Source organism: Scylla paramamosain, chromosome 5 (genome assembly GCF_035594125.1).
Source record: "Scylla paramamosain isolate STU-SP2022 chromosome 5, ASM3559412v1, whole genome shotgun sequence".
NCBI lineage: Eukaryota > Metazoa > Arthropoda > Malacostraca > Decapoda > Portunidae > Scylla > Scylla paramamosain.
The window spans coordinates 228,197-250,020 of NC_087155.1; the positions used below are offsets into that span (position 1 = coordinate 228,197).

At 40.5% G+C, this 21,824-nt stretch overlaps 2 protein-coding genes and 1 long non-coding RNA gene across 4 annotated transcripts in view; 1 reads left to right on the forward strand and 2 right to left on the reverse strand.

Moving 5' to 3' along the window:
* LOC135100378 (uncharacterized) overlaps window positions 1-12,528 on the reverse strand; it is a 98,719-nt gene extending 86,191 nt beyond the window's left edge. Inside the window, exon 1 of the transcript XR_010268644.1 lies at window positions 10,462-12,528. The gene's annotated coding sequence lies outside the window, so the exon portion shown is untranslated. The remainder of the gene's footprint in view (window positions 1-10,461) is intronic.
* Window positions 12,529-16,276: 3,748 nt separating this feature from the next.
* LOC135100264 (dendritic arbor reduction protein 1-like) lies at window positions 16,277-18,415 on the forward strand. Its single transcript, XM_064003135.1, has 3 exons — window positions 16,277-16,592; window positions 17,150-17,267; window positions 17,961-18,415. The coding sequence occupies exons 1-3, from the start codon at window positions 16,295-16,297 to the stop codon at window positions 18,364-18,366; spliced, it is 822 nt and encodes a 273-aa protein (XP_063859205.1). The 5' UTR covers window positions 16,277-16,294; the 3' UTR covers window positions 18,367-18,415.
* On the reverse strand, window positions 18,066-19,246 carry LOC135100265 (uncharacterized). Of its 2 annotated transcripts, none has more exons than XR_010268557.1 (3): window positions 19,021-19,246; window positions 18,424-18,580; window positions 18,066-18,202 (listed from the first exon to the last, which is right to left on the reverse strand). It is a non-coding gene; the product is annotated as an uncharacterized LOC135100265 (long non-coding RNA). The 2 variants fall into 2 exon arrangements; XR_010268558.1 differs by having other exon boundaries at window positions 18,129-18,144.
* Window positions 19,247-21,824: the final 2,578 nt, after the last annotated feature.

Genomic DNA, 21,824 nt, shown 5'->3' on the forward strand with positions numbered 1-21,824 from the left:
TCTGATATGACTATGATGACGGTTGTTAACATTAAGAAAGGAAGTGAAGGGGGAGGTGGATGCGCGGGCGTGCGGGGATGTGTAGATGAGTGGGTGTTGTGTTGGCCATATGGCGCCAACTAGTGAGCGGGTCAGGTAACTGTGTCGCTGTGGTAGTGTGGTGGCGGTCCTACACACACACACACACACACACCATGGAGGCGCAAGTCAAGCTCTAATGATGATGATTTATATCTTTTAAAACACAGCATCACTTTATTGTCTTGTAATCACAGTGTCACCCTGAGGCAGTTGCTTGGTTCCTAATGTTACCTTTCTAGTATTTAGTGTGCTCTTGCAGATGATATGAGGTGAGAAAATGTTTAAAGTTATTTGTTTTATTCAGTAAATTAAAGAGTACTACAATACTGATCAACTTGACCTTCATTAAGCATACTGGATTTTTTATGTAAGAGGGACACTGGCCTAGGACAAAAAAAATAAATAAATAAATAAAAATACCCACTGATGTGCCAGACCATAAACAGAAAGCTGAAAGGATTATTCAAAACTGAAGGATAAGTGGCTTGATTGAGTGATGAATGTGCAAAATGTCAAATCTTTAGTGAAAAAGTCTGATTGCATTATCCTTGTGACCATTAGTGATGCCACCTTCTATATAGTGATAGGAGCGGGGAATCCAGATAAAAAAATAGATTAAAAATAGATAAACAAATGAAAACCCAGGCTTAAAGAAATAAAACTGCAGCAAAGTGATGACTCAGCTCTCCACGACAAATGCAAGAACACATTCATACGCTGTTCATCTTCCCTAACTTTGTTCCATGTCAGTACACGCATCAAATCAAGGAATGAACAAGACATTAAGATCCAGCTGTCATTCTCATGTTGTGACAGAGAAGTGTCGATATCTGTAGCAAGAAAGTGTTAAGATTCTTACGTTACCTTCGTATCTTCTACCAAATACGAATATGATACATGACACACACACACACACACACACACACACACACACACACACAATAGATGACGTTACTGGAACACACTTGGCTGGCAGTTCTAAGAAATTACTGTTGATTGTTGATTTCTTAAACACACACACACACACACACACACACATGTAGGCAGACACGCACACGTACACATACAACAGACTAAGCACCAACACACACACACACACACACACACACACACCTAAGTCTTCTGTTGCCAGGGTCTGCGAGGAGAGGGAGGCAGGCTGGCGGCGTGATGAGCTGAGGGTGTAATGGCCGGAAAGTACTGAAGAAACTTAACAAGAGGTCCACAGTTTCAACTTTGAGGGAATGAGCCTAAAAAGCTTCTTAATTGTGGCACCAGCTGGAGACAGTGTGCACTGCTCGACAAGAAACATCCCTGCTGAGCGTTGTCTCACATACCGTCACACCAAAACCGGTATTCAGAAACGATTTGCTCTCTCACCAAGACTATTTTCAAAGGTCACAGAGATTATTAGCCAGGCTCTCAAGACTGTCTCTCTTGTTGACAAGGAAGAAATTTTGTTAGTTTGTTACTAGAACCATAAAAGATACCCCTAAAGCCGATGTAGGTTCAACTGGAGCCTTTTGAAAGTAGTGGAACTGCGGAGCAGGTTTCAGAATCTAGTCCCAAGGTCACGCTCTTCAACGTTTCGGCGTCAATATTTCGACTACTTTTAGCAACGTCTAGTGGGAAATACTGTGGTTTTCAATGTTTTTTTTTTTTTTCTAGGATTCCAATGATAGTTTAAAATGAGAAAAATATCCATGAAAATCTGACTATATATATATATATATATATATATATATATATATATATATATATATATATATATATATATATATATATATATATATATATATATATATATATATATATATATATATATATATAAAGTCTGACATATATCCTGGCTGTGCTGCTGGAGCCAAACTCGAAAATTCTGTCATTTATTTATGAAGGAAAGTATATAATGCACCACCATACTCAAGGAATGTTTCCACGTAAAGAAGGAGAGAGTCATGTTCACATCACGACCACTTCTCTGCTTCACTGACATTCAGAACACCACTCCAGCACGAGGAGATGACGTCAGTCAGTTTAAGCTTATTGATGTGGAGCCGCTCGGCCCGCGATGGTGGTTATGGGTGCTGGCGGTCCAGACAGCGGCAGGACGGAGGGTGGAATGACACTAGGAGATATTACAAAAGCATCATGAAATACGAACGCCGTCTAGTGTGATGTTGATTTCTACTTGAGTGATTAAAGAAAAAATCACGAGCAGAGAGTGTTTTAGGAAGTCTTAAAAGGAAAGAAGGAAAGGATCTTCACCGGAAGCTCCACTGCGCCGCTCACCCAACACTTGTGGGCGCGGGGATAGGAGAGAGGAGGGGAGGCGCCATAGGCAGGGCGTCCTGCTCACCCCTATTCTTTCCGGTCCCTTTTTTTCGGCGTGGTGGGTGTGCGCTGTCAACAGGATCACGTCCGCGCCCATTCCCGCTCCCCACGCCAGCAGCAGCCTGCCTGGCACTGGCGGGCTCCTCTCATTGTCTCTTCACTGAGTACAGAGGAGGAGGGAGAGGGGCGTTCTTTTCCACACCATTCATCTTCATAATCACAAGTACCTGATTTATTAATGATGATGTCGCTTGACAGTTCATTCGTACAAACAAATGGCTTCCTTTTACCAAGGAAGTTAAGACTGTATACAAAGAAACATTAAGAAAAGGAAGTAATGTAGAATATCAACATTCCACTGAATTCCCCCTCGCCTCTGCTAGATTGGGTGTAACTCAATCAACACCAAAACGTGAGCGGCGCTGTCTTTGCCTGCTGACCTGCCTGAAAGTTTTCCTGCAGTGGTTCACCGCCATGTCACAGTGAATGCAGACTCCCAACCTGACCGTCATTCTCCGCCGCAGTCATCCCCGCACACAAGAGGGCGGCGTCCCATGGCCAGGTAACGCCTGCATCTAATTTCTCGGTGATGAGCCCAAATCGCGGCTGCCCCGCCCTCACACCCTGAGAAAAACTTGGCATCTTCATGGATCATGATCACCCATGGGCCGCCTCAGCGCACCACTCCTTACCACCGTCATCGGTGCAGTGGTGAGCCCGTGGCCCGGCACGGTGACCCCGCTGCAGCTGGCTAATATTGTGTTAATGCATTTGTGTGTGTGTGTGTGTGTGTGTGTGATATATATATATATATATATATATATATATATATATATATATATATATATATATATATATATATATATATATATATATATATATATATATATATATATATATATATATATATATCACAATTGAATGTCAAGTAATCCCCTGTCAGTGGTGTTCACGCGTCAGTCCACCGTAGGATCGATCACATGTCCAGCCCCACATTTTTTTCTCTCTTTTCCAGACACAGGAAATTCAAACACGACAAAGCCTACCATCACGTCTTCACCTGCCCGGTGCAAACACGCAAGGAAAAAAATTAAAATTTTTGCACGGCGAAGCGCGATGATGACTGCTGATGTGTTCCCGGGAAAGGTGAGACCTAAATCAGCGGTAAGTACATGGTGTGCTTCCCTGCAAGACTGCGGCGATGGTTACCTTCAGGGATGTAAAAATGAGCAGGACTGAGGAGCCTATAAAACTGTGAAGTCGACGCGCGTGTTATGAGAAGGCATAAAGTGAATCATAATAAAAGGCAGCAGATTAGTTCCGTCACGACCACTTCTGGCCCGTTCTGGAGTCGCCAACCCCGAACTGCTCAAAAAGAGAAAGGACAAAAGGCTTCTTTCCTTCACGCCGCGATGAGCCCGCCTTGCACACTTCTGCCACACACACACACACACACACACACACACACACACACACACCGAGCTATACCTAGTACAGTCAGGTACAACATTATTTCTTCCCTGTATTAACCCACACCAGTATGTTCACCTGTACTATATGCCACACAGACATATATACATAACAGATAGTCATCATACAGTCACCTAAACACCACAAGGAGTCCACCAATAGTTAACCATTTCAAGAGATGCACGTGACACTCAATTCATTCATTCATTCATTTATTCATTAACTCTTTGATCCCTACAGCATCTTCTCAGCTTGACATAATGGCCTTGTGTAAGTTTAGATGAGCATTTTGAAAGACTACACTCTCGGCAAAAGGTGTCATGCAATATCTTGTAGTGTAACCCTTTCCTTCCGGTATGTAACAGTTCACAACACTAAATAAACATCTACAAGAAAGGAAATAAAAAGATTAGATTTTGTAATTCTTGGTAAATACAATGTTCGGAGGTGGTTGTAGGGCAAGAAAATATGTATCACTGTGGTTAGTAATTAAGGAAAGATGTACCAGATAGGAGTGAAAGGGGTTTTAATTTGTAGTGGGTTAAATTGCCTAAGATTGCTAAGATAACATGTACCATTCACATTGAAAGGGTTAATCAGGTACTGTCAGGTATAGGTCTAACAACTTGCACCTTCCCTTATGTTGATTTTCCTCCTTTGATATGCCAATAGGTTCGTATATTGAAACGCCTATAACACCTATTTTTTTTCAAAAGCTAAAGACAATCAGCCAGGTTCTGCAGTATCTTCTTTTTTCCCATTAATGTAAAATCCTGGTTGAACTGTCACTACAAACATGAAAACTCCCTTGAATAACTAATGTCTGGCAGTAATAGAGATAAGACGCCTGAACGTTTGAAAATGCGGTATCGAAATTCTTAACCTTGCGAGCGGCGTTGCGTACTCGACATAGCGAGCCAAAAAAGGAGGATGGAGAGAAGAGAATTAACTTTTTTCCGTCGTGTGGCGTGAGGGAGAAAGACAAGTTGCGGAAGGTCAGCTGAGCGCGTCTTCCAGGGCTGACCAATTATGTTCTGTTATAATATTTTTCTGAGAGAGAGAGAGAGAGAGAGAGAGAGAGAGAGAGAGAGAGAGAGAGAGAGAGAGAGAGAGAGAGAGAGAGAGAGAGAGAGAGAGAGAGAGAGAGAAATTTTTGTGTGTGTGTGTGTGTGTGTGTGTGTGTGTGTTCATACGTCCACACTATACTTTTGTGTACATACTGTTCTTTTTCCCTCAATTCCAGGCTCATTCTAAACAGTCACGTGCGCTGGACACTGATGGATGACAGCCACGGGACAGGCAGACAGGGAGGAATACAGCAACCTGAGCAAAACACTGACAAATAATGTAACAACTGCAACTTATACCTCCTTGTGGGCGCTTTTGCTTTTACCGTGTCTATCATCACCACATCACTCACCAAGAAAATGTGAAGATGTTCTCTCATACTGAGCGTATCGCGAACTTAAGGCAAAAGCAAAAGCTACATATTCACTTTATGCTTTGTGTTCTTGCGTTCATTGTCCTCACCATCTCAGTCTGTAAGAGATGCTTCCCTCTTCCTGAAGGCGTATTACCTGACTGGTTTGTTTTCTTCTCCCTCAAGGCTCTGGCAGGGATGCAGCAGCGTATCGCCCGTTCCTACAAAGTGTACAATTACTACAACTGATTGCCAAGAGTTATCGGTGACGTAAATAAGAGGATGTGGTTATTTGCAGCGAGGATGAGTAAATGATGGCCAGGTGGGGAGGGCCGTGCCTCTGGTGGTGGTGTGCTGGCCAGGCGGTAATGGGTGTGAGTGGAGCAGTGGCGGGAAACACGGTTGGTTGGATGTGTGGAGGGAGAAAGGACGAGGAGGTGAAGAGAATGTTGAGACGAGGAGGCGAAGGGAATGTTGTCCTGTGGGTTATGAGTAACTACATCCGCTCCTCACTGTGTGTCTGCAATAATCGGTGTTCATGCGCGTCACTGAGCCTTGGAGAACAAAGACCTCCCAGCGAGCTTCCTTCCTTGTACTTAGCTCCTCTTCTGAGTGGCGCTTTGTAGACATCACCTTGAAAGACTGAAGGCACGGAAGTATACGAAGAAGAAAAGAAAAATGCACCATAACGCTCTGAAATGCGCTAATACGAACTATCGATAAGAAGCACTACCAGTACGTTACGGAAGGATGACTGCCTGACCCGACCTTGAGGATGCACGACTGTTCCGTGTATTATCCCTCGCCGCGTGACCCCGGCAAGCAACTCCCCTTCCCTTTCCTTCCCCCTTCCCTCCCCTCCCAGCCCCTCACCTCCCCTGCTTCGGCGGTTTGAGGCCGGCGGGTTCACCTCCGGGAAAGCAGTGAAGGTTTATTGACCCACCTGCTCCACATACCCAGAAATGTTTCTTCACACGACCTTCCTGTTCGATCATTCCTACATTTAAACCCCCGTGGTGCCCCCGCCTGGTGCCGCCGCCTGGTGCCCCGCCGCTGCCCGGGCTCTTGGTGCGGGAAACAGTTAAGTGCACACACAGGTTGCCTCGTAAAACCTCGTGTGTAAACAAAGCGGGGGAATATTTATAAAGCCAAAGCATGTGAATGTAAAGGAGCGAATAACGTTGCACACATGCATAATGCCTCACAACAGTCGCACTCACCATTCAAGCAACTCCACTTCACTTTAACTCAAGTGATCTTTGTGCAACGGAGCGTCACTGACCTAGTATTGTATTCTTCTCACGTCAAGAGGTCACATGGCGGGCTGAATAAACACCTAAAAATCTATTTATTTATTTTATCTATCTACACACCAGGCCGGCAATCGCACACGGGATGGCCCAGACAAAGCAGACAATTAAAAATAAAATAAATGTATCAGCCAAAATTTCTTCAAATATCTCGTCATCAACTTAGCTTGTTCCATCAGTCTCGGGTCCATAAAAGCATCAAGCCCTGACAGACCAGTGCAGTGCTCTCTTCGCTTCCTGCACGTTGCTGACACCGGCTACAGACACCAGTATCCTTCCACTGACCTTGAATCAATCAGTTCATGAAAGCAAGAAAGCTGTGGTGGCAAGAACATGACAGTAATTTTCGGAAAGTTTATCTATTTATTTATTTATTATAGCACTAGCCAAGACCAACAAAAAGGAAGAAAAATAAAGGATCACTGAGATTCTAGTCCCTAAAGAGCCAATTGTATTATCCAAAAATTGAAGGATAAGTATCTTGATAAGTGTCTCTCACCCTTTTGTGTTGCTTACCACCACCACCACCACCACTACCACCACTACCAACAACAACAACAACAACAACAACAGCAATGACAAGACCAGCGCCTGTGCATCAGTACGAAGAATAGCCATACATTTCTCTGCCTGTTCTGTACCTACGCACCATGAAAGCAAAACACGTGCTATATATATATATATATATATATATATATATATATATATATATATATATATATATATATATATATATATATATATATATATATATATATATATATATATATATATATATATATATATATATTAGAAAAATAAAACATGCTTAAATAAAAAAAAATAAATAAATAAAACAATCACTTGAACATTAGTAGAAGTGAATGTGCATCTAACCATCAAAATCAACATCATCTTCATTCCCTCACTCAGTCACTCGCTCACTCTCTCCTTCCATGTATCTTTTCTCTTTATTTTTTTTCTCTCTCTCTCTCTCTTTTAGTGGCGACAAATGGCGTGGAACAGGCGGGTCACGGGGCCTCTCCGCTAACCCGCTACACTCCCTCGGGTGACCACCATGACGAGCCTCGCATGACGAACGTAATTTACTGACAAGCCAACTTATTCTCTCTCTCTCTCTCTCTCTCTCTCTCTCTCTCTCTCTCTCTCTCTCTCTCTCTCTCTCTCTCTGTAAACTTTTCCACTTTTCTTTGTAGTTACAGCTGCCTAACTGAGAGAGAGAGAGAGAGAGAGAGAGAGAGAGAGAGCAATGACGATGGTGGAAACATAAATGCTAAATCGCTCTTTTTGTTGTTGTTGTTGTTGTTTTTGTTGTTATTGTTGTTGTTGTTGTTGTTGTTGTTGTTGTTGTTGTTATTTTTTCTTTTGATCCTGCTGTTTCTATTTCTTGTTTCGTTCTTGTTTTTGTTCTTGTACATTTTCTTGTTCTTGCTCTTTTACTTTTCTTTATTTTTCTTTTTACCCTTCTACTACTACAACTACTACTACTACTACTACTGCTACTACTACTACTACTACAATTATTACTACTACTCCTACTACTTCTTTTTCCCCTTCTTTTTCCTGTTTTTGTTCTTCTCCTTCTTCTTCCTGTAGTGGCAATACGAGTAAGTGGTGTTTTGTTGATAAAGTCAATGGCTGGTGTATTATTTATTGCCGTTGTTGTGGTGGTGGTGGTGATGGGAAAGGTGGAAGCAGTCTTGTACGCAGAAAACACATGAGAGAAAGCAACAGGCTCTGGTGATTCTTCTTTTCCTTGTAGTGGCAATAAGTTCTGCTTTGCTAATAAGGTCACTGGCCGTATAGAGTCTGTTGTTGTTGTTGTGATGGCGGTGATAGGGGAAGTGGAACCATTCTTTTAGGAAGCGCATGTAGGAAGGAAGCAGGTTGTGGTTGGCTGGGGGTTAAGAGGCACAGGTGTTGTTTGTGGGTTGAGTATTTTGGGGGCAAGTTGGTAGGGGAGCTGATGGTTCCGTCCCCGCCGCGCCGTGCCGTCAATCCTTTCTGATCAACTTGCATGATGTGAGTCTTCCTGCCGGGTTTTCCCATCATCATCATCGTCATCTTCGTTCTCTCACTCAAGCAAAAGGAGAAGGAGGAGGAGGAGAAGGAGAAGGAGAAGGAGAAAGAGAAGGAGGAGGAGGAGGAGAATGAGAAGCAAAAGGAGAAGGAGAAAGAGAAGGAGGAGGAGAAGGAGGAGGAGGAGGAGAAGGTGGTATTCCTAGAAAGAAATACAGAAGTGACTTAAGGAAAAAAAAAAAAAAACGAAAAGACAATAAGAATAGAATAAATAGACAAGACATTATTGGAGGCATAAAAGAGTGGAAGTCAACTCACGCAAGATGTAAACCACTCCAGAAAAAGAATGCATGAAAGTAATTGTGGAGAGGAAGCAATCAAGGCGCATTAAATCGTTCACTTGATTCAGGCTGGGCTTCACGTTAAAAAGTACAGTGAGCCGTGGAAGCAGTCACTTAGCTTTCGTAAAATCGTATGGTTCTGAAGCACCTCGTAAATAAAGAATAAACTGCAACTAAAAGCAAGGCAAAGCATGAATCCTTTACGGCGAAAGAACAGGGAACTATATATCAAGTAATTATTTTGATCTCACTGCAACAGAAATCAGGGACTTGGGGGCGGCACACGTCACCAGGACGGCCATTACTGGAGGCAGGCGGCCCCGTGACAGGCGGCGGCGGCGGCGGCTGCTGCTAATCACCGCCACGTCCAGCGAAATCAGGGTGGGATATTGGAGGTTTGTGGGATAAGATTTGTTTCAGCTGGTGAAGAAAATTGTTTTATATTATACACCAACGCGCTTGCACACACACACACACACACACACACACAAAGTAAAATTCAGTTGCAGTTTAATATCCACTTATATTTACTTAAGTCCACATTGTTGTTGCTGCTACATGCTTAATAAATGTTTCCCTTCTATTATAAAGTAGCGAATTTTCTCCAGTACTCTACTGATAAAACCAAACGGGCAATTTCAAAAGTCAACAGCATTATGCAAGCACCCTAAAAACTCCAATCACTTCCACTACAGCCTCTTGTTTTTTGCTTTATCTCTCTCTTATGAAAGTGATACTGTTTTCATCGCTGTCATTCTTGTTACAGAATTCTCGCTAAACTTCCAATACCTTCATACAAACACTTCAAAAATTCCAGTGACTTCCTCTACACTGTTTTTTTTTTTTTTTTCCCTCAAGATTATAAAGAACATAGTAATTCATTGTGTTGTCATGGGTGTCTTTCCTGTTGTCAATACAGAATTCCCGCTGAACCTTCGATATCATCAAGCAGACACCCTTGAAAACCCCAATAACTAACACTACTGCCTGTTTTATTGCTCCCTCCCCTCCCCTCTCTCTCTCTCTCTCTCTCTCTCTCTCTCTCTCTCTCTCTCTCTCTCTCTCTCTCTCACCACGAGAGAGAGAGAGAGAGAGAGAGAGAGAGAGAGAGAGAGAGAGAGAGAGAGAGAGAGAGAGAGTTGCATTCCATGGTCACCAACATCTAAGCTTTAGTAAATGCCATAGTTTGCAATATATACAACTTATAGAATACTAGGAATTACATTTTGGCGTGGCCACTCACATGATTTGTAATATGCAATCTGCACAGCACTTCGTGAAGGAGAGACGAGGTGAAATAAGGGAAGGTATTACATTAAATTACATTATTACATTATTACATTAAAAAAACAAAAGGTAAGGTAAGACAAGGCAAGGCAAGGCAAGGCAAGGCAGATACAATGTAAGATAACGTAAGTAAGGTAAGATATGGTAAGATTTGTACGAATCTGAAAACAGAAGCACTCGGTAAGTACTTATTTCTACTTACTTATTCCGCGAGTTCAAAAGTTGCTTTCTTCCCTGAGATACACGTTGTTCTGCACCTCACCACACCACGACACTTAACAGCAAGCCGAGGCCACTCAAGTCTTTCCGAGCGTTAGCCGAGTGAAAACATTATTTCAGTACCTGCCAGTCTTCCTCACCTGTGTCACTCACGAAGGCACTCACTCACTGTTTCCTGAGAGAAAATCAGATTATGGGTCGTGGTGAGGCTGCGCAAGAGTGGACACGCATCTTCCTTTACCAGAACACAGCCTTTGACCAGTGACTATCTATCTGGGTCTATGTCACTCACCACACTACGTTAACAGCACATATAAAATCACATAGGTACTCTGACTGCACAACGTCTGAGATCAATATTAATGAGTTCCCAGTAAAAGAAACGCATAAGCAAACAAGAAAATCACATTAATTCAATAGCAGGCAGTGTTACTGAGCTTTGTGGCTGACGGAGGCAAGCACTCACTGTTGCCTGAGTGGTAATAACATTGTGTGGTGGCCAGGCAGGAGTGGACACGTGCCTCACTTTGTCACTAACTACACCACGTCACGAGCACATGAAAACACACTTTAACTCTCCTATTACTGTGCATCGCTTAAGATCAGCGTCAATGCGTTCTGGGTTGTAGAAACTCAAAACAACGAAAGAAAGATTACATTTCAATACCAATCAGGACACATGACTTGCTTTCTAAGGCTCTGTCACTAACTACACCACTTTAAGAGCACACATAAAAGCACACAGGTACTCTACTACAATTGTCCAACATGTATTATCAACACTAATAAGTTCCCGGTCAGAGAACGCTTGAGAACGTACGACAGTTAAGTAACAAGGCAGGTACTACTTCACCACTTGGCACTGTCACTAATCACACCACGGCAGCACATACAAAACCACACAGTAACTGCTATAACTGTACAATGTCCAGGATCAACGTTAACAATTTCTGGGTTGTAGAACGCTTAAAACGTATGAAAATCAAGAAACAAGGCAGGTTCCTCGACACCACAGTCCACGCTGGTACTCCCGCCGTCCGCCGCCGCTGACTGGCTGGCGACCTTCACCTGATTCTGTGGCCCGTATTCCGAAACGCTTCACTCTCTCACCACGACTGTTTCAAAGGACACAGAAATTATACGCCGGGTTCTCAGGTGTTTCTCCGTTCATAATGTAGAAGTCTTGTTATTTTGTCACTGGAAATGTAAAAAACATCCTTAAGAATCCGTGTCACTTCAACTAGAGCTTTTTAAAAGTAGTGGAGGTGCGGCGCAGAAGTGTTTCATAATATGGTTCAAGTCTTGTCCCATCACCTGCCTACACTTGTCACCTGACCTTCCCTGCATTTCTGAGTGTGCATTGTTACATTCCTAAAGCAAGGTCAGGGCTGGTGGTGGTGGTTGTGGTGGTGTAATGTCGCTCACTCACCTGCCATTATCCCAGCATCAGTGTTTTTCTTTCCCTTCATCAAGCTGTAATGGGTGCGCTGCAGGGCGATGGCTGGGGAGAGCTTAGCCATAAATGACTCGCTAGCCTGGCTCAGGGTCTCTTGGTTTCCCTTTCCCTTGAGTCAGGGGTTGGCGCCATGCACGAGTCATCTCCACTTGTTTCTGTGCCTTGCATCTTCCTTCGCCACGTAATGTAATACGCAAAGTCCACGTGACGAGGTCATTCTGCTAACTATTACTGCCATCCTCGCCACACCAGTACTGTTTGGGCAAACCACAAACTGGGCGTCTCAGCTGGGCCTGGCTGGACTGGGCTACGCAGCAAGCGGGGAGCGAGCTAGAGGCTGTCATCCGCCGCGTTAGGCTGAACTTAGAAGTGTCCTTGACTGTTTGTCCCTTGAAGATTGTTACCAAGCAATTAAGTGGCTGCTGCGTGGCATCTGTGAGGCTGTTATGGGCCAATCAAGAGGCTGCACGTGCCTGTTGGAGAGTGTGAAAGCTGGGCTGGTGAAGGGATGGTTTCTATCCCTTAAAGAAATAAATAAATAAATAAATAAATAAATAAGTAAAATTGGGATCGGTAAAGGAAGGCTCCTGTTCTTTACAGAAATAAACAAATAAAAGAGTGGGCTAGTTAAACGTCTACAGATACAAATAAATATATAAAACTAAGCTAGTTGAGGGAAGATTCCTGCACTTTACATAAAGAAATAAATCAAGAGAGAGAGAGAGAGAGAGAGAGAGAGAGAGAGAGAGAGAGAGAGAGAGACCGGAGAAAAATTTGAGGCTTTGAGAGGAAGGAGCGATAAGGAGGAGGAGGAGGAGGAGGAAGTGAGGGGGCTCTAGGAGGTTAGAGAGTAAGCGAAGGGAAAATGTGAGAAGGAGGATGCGGAGTAGGAAAAGGAGGAAGAAGAAAAGGAGGACGAATACAATGGAATACAAAGGAAAGACAGCCCTACTGGATCTAGCGAGGCTGTCTGTGTGGCTGTACAACCAATACAAGTGCTGCGGGTTAGAGACAAGAGGACACCAATGTCCAGGGAAAGAACACCATGCCGCACTGACGGAGAAACACTTATAGAATGTGATAGTAAGGTGAAAGAAAAACATGTCACTTTACCTAATACTGTTTGCAAAAAAAAAATAAATAAATAAATAAATAAATAAATAAATAAACAAATAAACAAATAAACAAATATACAAACAAACAAACAAACAAACAAACAAACAAACAAACATATATATATATATATATATATATATATATATATATATATATATATATATATATATATATATATATATATATATATATATATATATATATATATATATATATATATATATATATATAAGGTGAAAGAAAAACATGTCACTTTACCTAATACTGTTTGCAATAAATAAATAAATAAATAAATAAATAAATAAATAAATAAATAAATAAATATATATATATATATATATATATATATATATATATATATATATATATATATATATATATATATATATATATATATATATATATATATATATATATATATATATATATATATATATATATATATATATATATATATATATATATATATATATATATATATATATATATATATATATATATATATATATATATATATATATATATATATATATATATATATATATATATATATATATATATATATATACATGTATGTATATGTATATATATATATATATATATATATATATATATATATATATATATATATATATATATATATATATATATATATATATATATATATATATATATATATATATACATGTATGTATATATATATATATATATATATATATATATATATATATATATATATATATATATATATATATATATATATATATATATATATATATATATATATATATATATATATATATATATATATGTAGGAAGGACACTGGCCAAGGGCAACAAAAATCTAATAAAAAAAATGCCCACTGAAATGCCAGTCCCATAAAAGGGTCAAAGCAGTGGTCAAAAATTGATGGATAAGTGTCTTGAAACCTCCACTGAAGGAATTTAAGTCATAGGAAGGTGGAAATACAGAAGCAGGCAGGGAGTTCCAGAGTTTACCAGAGAAAGGGATGAATGATTGAGAATACTGGTTAACTCTTGCGTTTGAGAGGTGGACAGAATAGGGATGAGAGAAAGAAGAAAGTCTTGTGCAGCGAGGCCGCGGAAGGAGGGGAGGCATGCAGTTAGCAAGATCAGAAGAGCAGTTAGCATGAAAATAGCGGTAGAAGACACCTAGATATGCAACATTGCGGCGGTGAGAGAGAGGCCGAAGACAGTCAGTTAGAGGAGAGAAGTTGATGAGACGAAAAGCTTTTGATTCCACCCTGTCTAGAAGAGCAGTATGAGTGGAACCCCCCCAGACATGTGAAGCATACTCCATATATGGACGGATAAGGCCCTTGTACAGAGTTAGCAGCTGGGGGGGGTGAGAAAAACTGGCGGAGACGTCTCAGAACACCTAACTTCATAGAAGCTATTTTAGCTAGAGATGAGATGTGCAGTTTCCAGTTCAGATTATAAGTAAAGGACAGACCGAGGATGTTCAGTGTAGAAGAGGGGGACAGTTGAGTGTCATTGAAGAAGAGGGGATAGTTGTCTGGAAGGTTATGTCGAGTTGATAGATAGAGGAATTGAGTTTTTGAGGCATTGAATAATACCAAGTTTGCTCTGCCCCAATCAGAAATTTTAGAAAGATCAGAAGTCAGGCGTTCTGTGGCTTCCCTGCGTGATATGTTTACCTCCTGAAGGGTTGGACGTCTATAAAAAGACGTGGAAAAGTGCAGGGTGGTATCATCAGCGTAGGAGTGGATAGGACAAGAAGTTTGGTTTAGAAGATCATTAATGAATAATAAGAAGAGAGTGGGTGACAGGACAGAATCCTGAGGAACACCACTGTTAATAGATTTAGGAGAAGAACAGTGACCGTCTACCACAGCAGCAATAGAACGGTCAGAAAGGAAACTTGAGATGAAGTTACAGAGAGAAGGATAGAAACCGTTGGAGGGTAGTTTGGAAATCAAAGCTTTGTGCCAGACTCTATCAAAAGCTTTTGATATGTCCAAGGCAACAGCAAAAGTTTCACCAAAATCTCTAAAAGAGGATGACCAAGACTCAGTAAGGAAAGCCAGAAGATCACCAGTAGAGCGGCCTTGACGGAACCCATACTGGCGATCAGATAGAAGGTTGTGAAGTGATAGATGTTTACGAATCTTCCTGTTGAGGATAGATTCAAAAACTTTAGATAGGCAGGAAATTAAAGCAATAGGGCGGTAGTTTGAGGGATTAGAACGGTCACCCTTTTTAGGAACAGGTTGAATGTAGGCAAACTTCCAGCAAGAAGGAAAGGTAGATGTTGACAGACAGAGCTGAAAGAGTTTGACTAGGCAAGGTGCAAGCACCGAGGCATAGTTTTGGAGAACAATAGGAGGGACCCCATCAGGTCCATAAGCCTTCCGAGGGTTTAGGCCAGCGAGGGCATGGAAAACATCATTACGAAGAATTTTAATACGTGGCATGAAGTAGTCAGAGGGTGGAGGAGAGGGAGGAACAAGCCCAGAATCGTCCAAGGTAGAGTTTTTAGCAAAGGTTTGAGCAAAGAGTTCAGCTTTAGAAATAGATGTGATAGCAGTGGTGCCATCTGGTTGAAGTAGAGGAGGGAAAGAAGATGGTCAGGAATACGAGTAGGGTGTTGCACCAATTGCTCTAGGTCATGGAGGATAGCAAAGTTGAAGGCTCTTTCACCAGGATGGTCAGTGAAGGGAGAGGAAAGCCAAAGCTGGTGGTTAACATTGAAGTCTCCAAGAATGGAGATCTCTGCAAAAGGGAAGAAGATCAGAATGTGCTCCACTTTGGAAGTTAAGTAGTCAAAGAATTTCTTATAGTCAGAGGAGTTAGGTGAGAGGTATACAGCACAGATAAATTTAGTATGAGAGTGATTCTGTTGTAGTAGCTGAAAACTTTTATGTTAGCCTTAACAATTTCTGCTAGCTAACAGAGAGATGCTAACAGGTATGCACAAAATGGAACTTGGCAACTGTTAGCTAGCAAACAGCTGTTTGGTAAGATTCCGCTCACTGGCGCTATATTTAACATATTATCGACATCGTCATTTATTTATATGCATTAATCAGGTGATTTCAAACTCAATATTGATAAAAAAGCATTTTAGATAATTTTAAATGTATTTTGTTATAATATTAAAGTATTATTTATCTACGTATGAGTATTACTATAAATGTGTGCCGTTCGAAGGAAGTATGTACTCATATGTAAACAAGACCCCGACAACAATTTAAACTCCATCATGGACCCAACTCCAAACACTCAACAAAGGAGGAAGAGGAAACCAAACTGGTCAAGTGATGAAACACTGCGCTTGGTTAACATCATGGCAGAAAAACGATGTATAATAAAGGGACGGTTTCAGCCTTCCCTGACCCATGCAGATAAGAAACGTGCATGGGAAGACATTACGAACTCTGTAAATGCGTGCAATTTACATGTGAAAAGAACTAAAGAAGAAGTTGTACACAAATGGTTTACAATGCTGTCCCACTTACGGAGGAAGATTGGTAATATCAACAAGGAGCAGAATCAATCAGGTAAGTTTCTATTTGTTTATTTATTCTATTTGTTTATTTATTCAAGGTTAGGTTAGGTTAGGCTAAGATAGTTGAAAGTACCAAAATAATAATTGGTAAGATTAACAAAGAAAGGTGGTGCGATAACCTAACCTACCCTAACCTATTTTAACCTAACCTACGTAACCTAACCTTCCCTAAGATAAATAAAATCAAATAAAACAGGAAAATCTGAAAATTAGTGGTGGGGCAAAAGCAGAAAAGTAGCAAGTGATAAAGTGAAAATGAAATGCACTCATAAGGTTTAGGTTTGTACATACCCCCCCAAACATTATGATGACTAAATCATGAATATTGCAAGAAAACACAAACTAATAATAACCTACCCAAACCAAATTATGCAAAGTGCCAGTAGAAATACATATATATATATAAAAAAAAAAAAAAAGCAAATAAGGGAAATTAAATAAACAAAGTAAACTAAAATAATCCCAAGGAAAGCTTTGCAACGGGCCATTTATGTGACACAAAGAAAAGTAACATAGCATTAATTATGAATTGTGTAATTGATCTTTTAGGTGCTGGTGGCCCTAAAGCAACTCCCCTGGATCCCATCGACTTGAAGGTTCAGGAAATGATTGGGGAGAAGAGTGTAACTACTGGTGGCATTTCTCCTGTCAAAGGAACCCTGTTGAGGTTGCACTAAGTACAACTTTGATAAAGATTTGGAAAACAGACAAATCTCTTTTTTAGAGAAGAACATGTTGAAAATGTGTTTTTTTTATGTATTTTATAATGGATATATTCTTTTCTCGAAAATCTGTCATTTCCTAATTATTAGAATTTTTTGTCATAAACAATAAATGGCATATTTCCAAGAAAAGAAACAATCTCCATTATAAAGCACACCAAAAACACCCATTTTCAACATGTTCAGAAATATTACAAAAACACCCATTTTCAACATGATCTCTGAAATATTAGACTAACTAAACCTAACCAAACCTAACATAACATAACCCTCGGACACTCTTCTGTGTAGTATTAAACTAATTAATCGTATTCCTCCTCCCGGAAAGTTATTTGCCAAAACTTACCTTATACATGATGTAGGTGACGATAAACTGTAAACTTACAATGGATACGCCAACTTTTCTTGTCTCTACATACTTACTTTTGTATTATTAATAAAGTAATACAAAAAATAATATTACTTAGCATATGATTTATTGTGTAGTATTATTAAGTTTGTTATGCTGTATCTTCATTTGCTTCAATAATTTTACATTGACATGTTTTCTCGTGAAGATGCCTTCAGCCAAGGCAAAGCGTAGCATTAAAATTGCAAGATCTGACTAAAAGTTGTTCCTGGTTTTACGCTCTTTTTAGGAAGCTGCGGGCCAACAGGGCACATGACCAACAGCAGGTGACCCATCAGCGGCAGCAGCAGCAGCACCAGGAGGACCACCAGCAGCAGCAGCACCAGGAGGACCACCAGCAGCAGCACCAGCTAGACCACCAGCAGGACCATCAGCAGTACCCCCACCAGGAGGACAACCAACAGCATCAGCTCCTGGAGGTGCATCAGCAGCAGGAGGAGGTGTTGGTGATCCCTTCACCACAACTAGTAGCTGATGATAGTAGCAATGTTCAAATGAATTATTTGGACCTTGCCGCAGCAAATGCAAAGTCAGTTTACAGGGACGAAAAGCGTAGGCTGAAGCTGCTCAAGGAAAAAGCCAAGATTGAGTACTGGCAAGAAAGAGCAAAATACTACAAAAATAAAAGAACTTAAGACTTTGCATAATCTTACTTTTTCTCATGTGGAATAAAACTAGTCTGTACATCTTACTTTTATTTCCTATATTACTGCTAAGTGATATTATGGCCATCTTCTGCTCCCTTAAGAGAAAGTAGTTCGGAGAGAGAATTTGTTGTCTATAGTCTCCATATGAAGATACATGCAATGCTGACTTGACAGGGTCCACATGTTGTGACTTCATGCATCACTGAAACAATCAAAAAGATAAACGTTAGAACATACAAATTTTGGGTTAAGCAATAGGGAGAGGAAAGGAAGAGTTTCTGTTATTTAAGCAAGGTTTGGTGTTTCCAACATACAGTGATTCCCACATATGGAGATAGATCTGTTACAAATGTGTGACATCAAAACATCACATGTTTGTAATAGATCTGTTCTCTGCATGTTAGAATCACTATATAATATACATATATACTATATAATATATAGTGTTTTTAATATTATGAAAAACACTAAACCTTGCTTAAGTAAGTCTCTTCTTTTCCTCTCTAAATCTCTAAATGTAGGAGTGTTAATCATTCTGACACTAACTCTTTAAATATGTAGAGAAGCACAATTCATATAAAATCAGCCGATGATTATAATGTAGTAGCTCTGATAAACTGGATATGAACTAAGGCTATGTACTTGAAAATGTAGGTTGGCAATATAGTCCCGGAATGGATGTCCATTGCGGGCAGCAGGAATGCCTGGATTTAGATGCAACTGTGCACCATCACCTACTTCCACTGCATCATCCTCAACATTGTCATCAGGCAAAGGGATGTTCCAAGCCTTACAAATGTTGTGAAGCACAGCACAGATATTAATCAACTTGCACGTCTTTTCAGGACCGAGACGCACCTCACTATGCAGAACATGAAATCTTTTTTTTAAGTTGGCCAATGCCTCGTTCCACAGTGCAACGAGCCTTCCTATGAACTCTGAAAAAAGCAAAAGGAATGACATACATACTTTTATTTTTAAGTACCTATATCAGACCATATACCTATTCATGATGACCAGTGATTAAAATCTAAATCAAACATAATAAAAGAATCACAACGTAGTAATGCATATACTTCAAAATATACTGCTATTTCCTACACAAAAGCATTAAGGTTAAACCAAAGTGGTATGCACAAATTAGTAACTAGATTTAGGTTGAGTTAACTAGTACAAGATAGTAAGATAGTTTTTCTTTCCTAGCTTTCTCTGACCTGTTTTGGTTAATGTACACATGTTGGATTAGCTTGGAGAAAACTTGGAAAGTATTTATAACCTAAATGAGTTGTGCTTTTAAGGTTAGGTTAAGATAGGGTGGCTGAATACTATGGGTTTTTATTGCCTATGAGAGAACTTGAAAAATTACAACCTAAGTTTCTTAGGTTATGTGAATTTGGGGTGGCTGGATTTACTGGTAAGGTAGGTTAGGTTAGATTAGTTGGTAGAATTAGTTAGGATGTGTTAGTGTGTTCACTTAAGTTCTGTTCAATTCAGCTAGGTTGGGTTTCAGTTATGTTTCATTTTTTGTGTGTGTGAATTTGTTCTGTATGTGTGTGGGGAATATATGACCAAAAATTGCTGGGTAAATTTCTGTTGGGGAGATTTTTCTTCAAATTCGCCATTGCGATTGGTTAGGTTTAGTAATGTTAGGTTATAATTTGGTTAGGTTAATTTTTTTTTTTTTTCTGCTCATATATGTGTAAGGTGGCATATAAAAAAATTGCGACAGAAAGCGATGTAATTTTAGTTTATGCCCATACTCTTCCCTCTCCTTTCCAACAAGCATGGGGACTTGTGGGACATTAAATGCATATTTTCTTGCGTAATAAGGGTTGAAAAGTTAGATTAAGTAGGGTACAGTTAGATAATTAGTATTTTGGGAGGTCCAGGGGGATGCAACCAAGGCTAACTGGAGAGAGCTCCCCCTGTAGTCAGCCTTGATACAACCCCCTGTGACTAGGTTAGGTTAGGTGGGGTAGGGCCAACTCGACCCTTTTCCATCTCGGCCCATTATGAAAAGGCAACTCGGACCATCTTGTGGACCAACTCGGACCATTCTCATTTTCTGAAATACCAAGTCGGACCACCATGTTTGCCGACTCGGACCATCATAAACTGTGGGCAGTGATGCCAACCTCTACAGACGTCTCCGCCCTACACACTTACTGAAATTACCCTACATTTGCCTTCATTATCCTACGACTCAGGGTGAAAAAACAAATTGTCATAATACTGGCGCAGCCGTAATTATTGACGATTTGATATTTAACTACAATTAAGAGCTCTACCCCATAATGAAGCCAAGAATGTCCCCAACCAAATTAGGTAAAAAATTCCACTGTAAACTACATGTAAACAATACACGAGCTAATTATCTCTTTAATCACGAATCAGTAACCGCTTCATTTGAGCGTGGGAAAAAAAAATGTCCAAGCTGCACGTGGCTGCACGTATGAACGTGTATTATCACTACAGTTGTTAGATTCAAACCATCATAAACTATCGCACAGAGGGGAGCAGGTCGTTTCGGCCGTGAGCACTCTAGGCCGAGAGTCGTTTAGGCCGTGATCCCTTTACGCCGAGAGTCGTTTAGGTCGCGACTCTGTAGGCCGTGGGTCGTTTAGGCCGTAATACTGAGATCCTTTTTATAGTTTTTATAGTGCAGTCGATGCTGGAGGACTACTGTGGAGGCGAGAAGTGTGACGTGATTGCATGCTAATGAGTTTTATTGATACTCTTGAGAGATCGAGAGATCGATACCTCCATAAAATAAAGATAATAAATGGAAGAGACCTATATACAGTGGAAGAGACCTATATGCAGTGGAAACTATGTTCCGTAGCGTACATACACACATATTAATCGTTTTATGAGGTACTGCAGGAAGTGCACGAAACCCAGTCATTGAAAATACCGTGTTTCACAGCTGCCATTAATCAGCTCAAGATACACCATTATCACATTTCCTGTCCTGCCACCTCTCACACCTGTGTCGCACAGCAAACCTTGCCGTGTCCGTACAAGTGCAATCACAATTACGAAACCTACATACTAATTTTGAAACACTGTCTCAATTACTTAATTCAAAATATTACTAAATTCGAAACCTATAATTTCGAAAGTCTCAAAACACTGTCTTGCTTACTTAGTTGATGTGTTGAAGTCAAATTCTGCGTATTCGTTATTCCCTCACACCTCATCACTCAGGATGCCTACCAAATTATTTCCTCGTGTTGTTTGCTCTCGACGTGTACGATTCAACCAGCATGCTTTGCAGTGTGACCATGCTTTGCAGTGTGACCATTGTCAAGAACAGCAGCACAGACTCTCGGTCTAAAGGGATCACGGCCTAACCAACTTGAACTCGGACAGAGAAGAGTGCTTCACACACTTGTCAGATTCAAACCATCATAAACTATCGCACAGAGAAGAGTGCTTCACACATT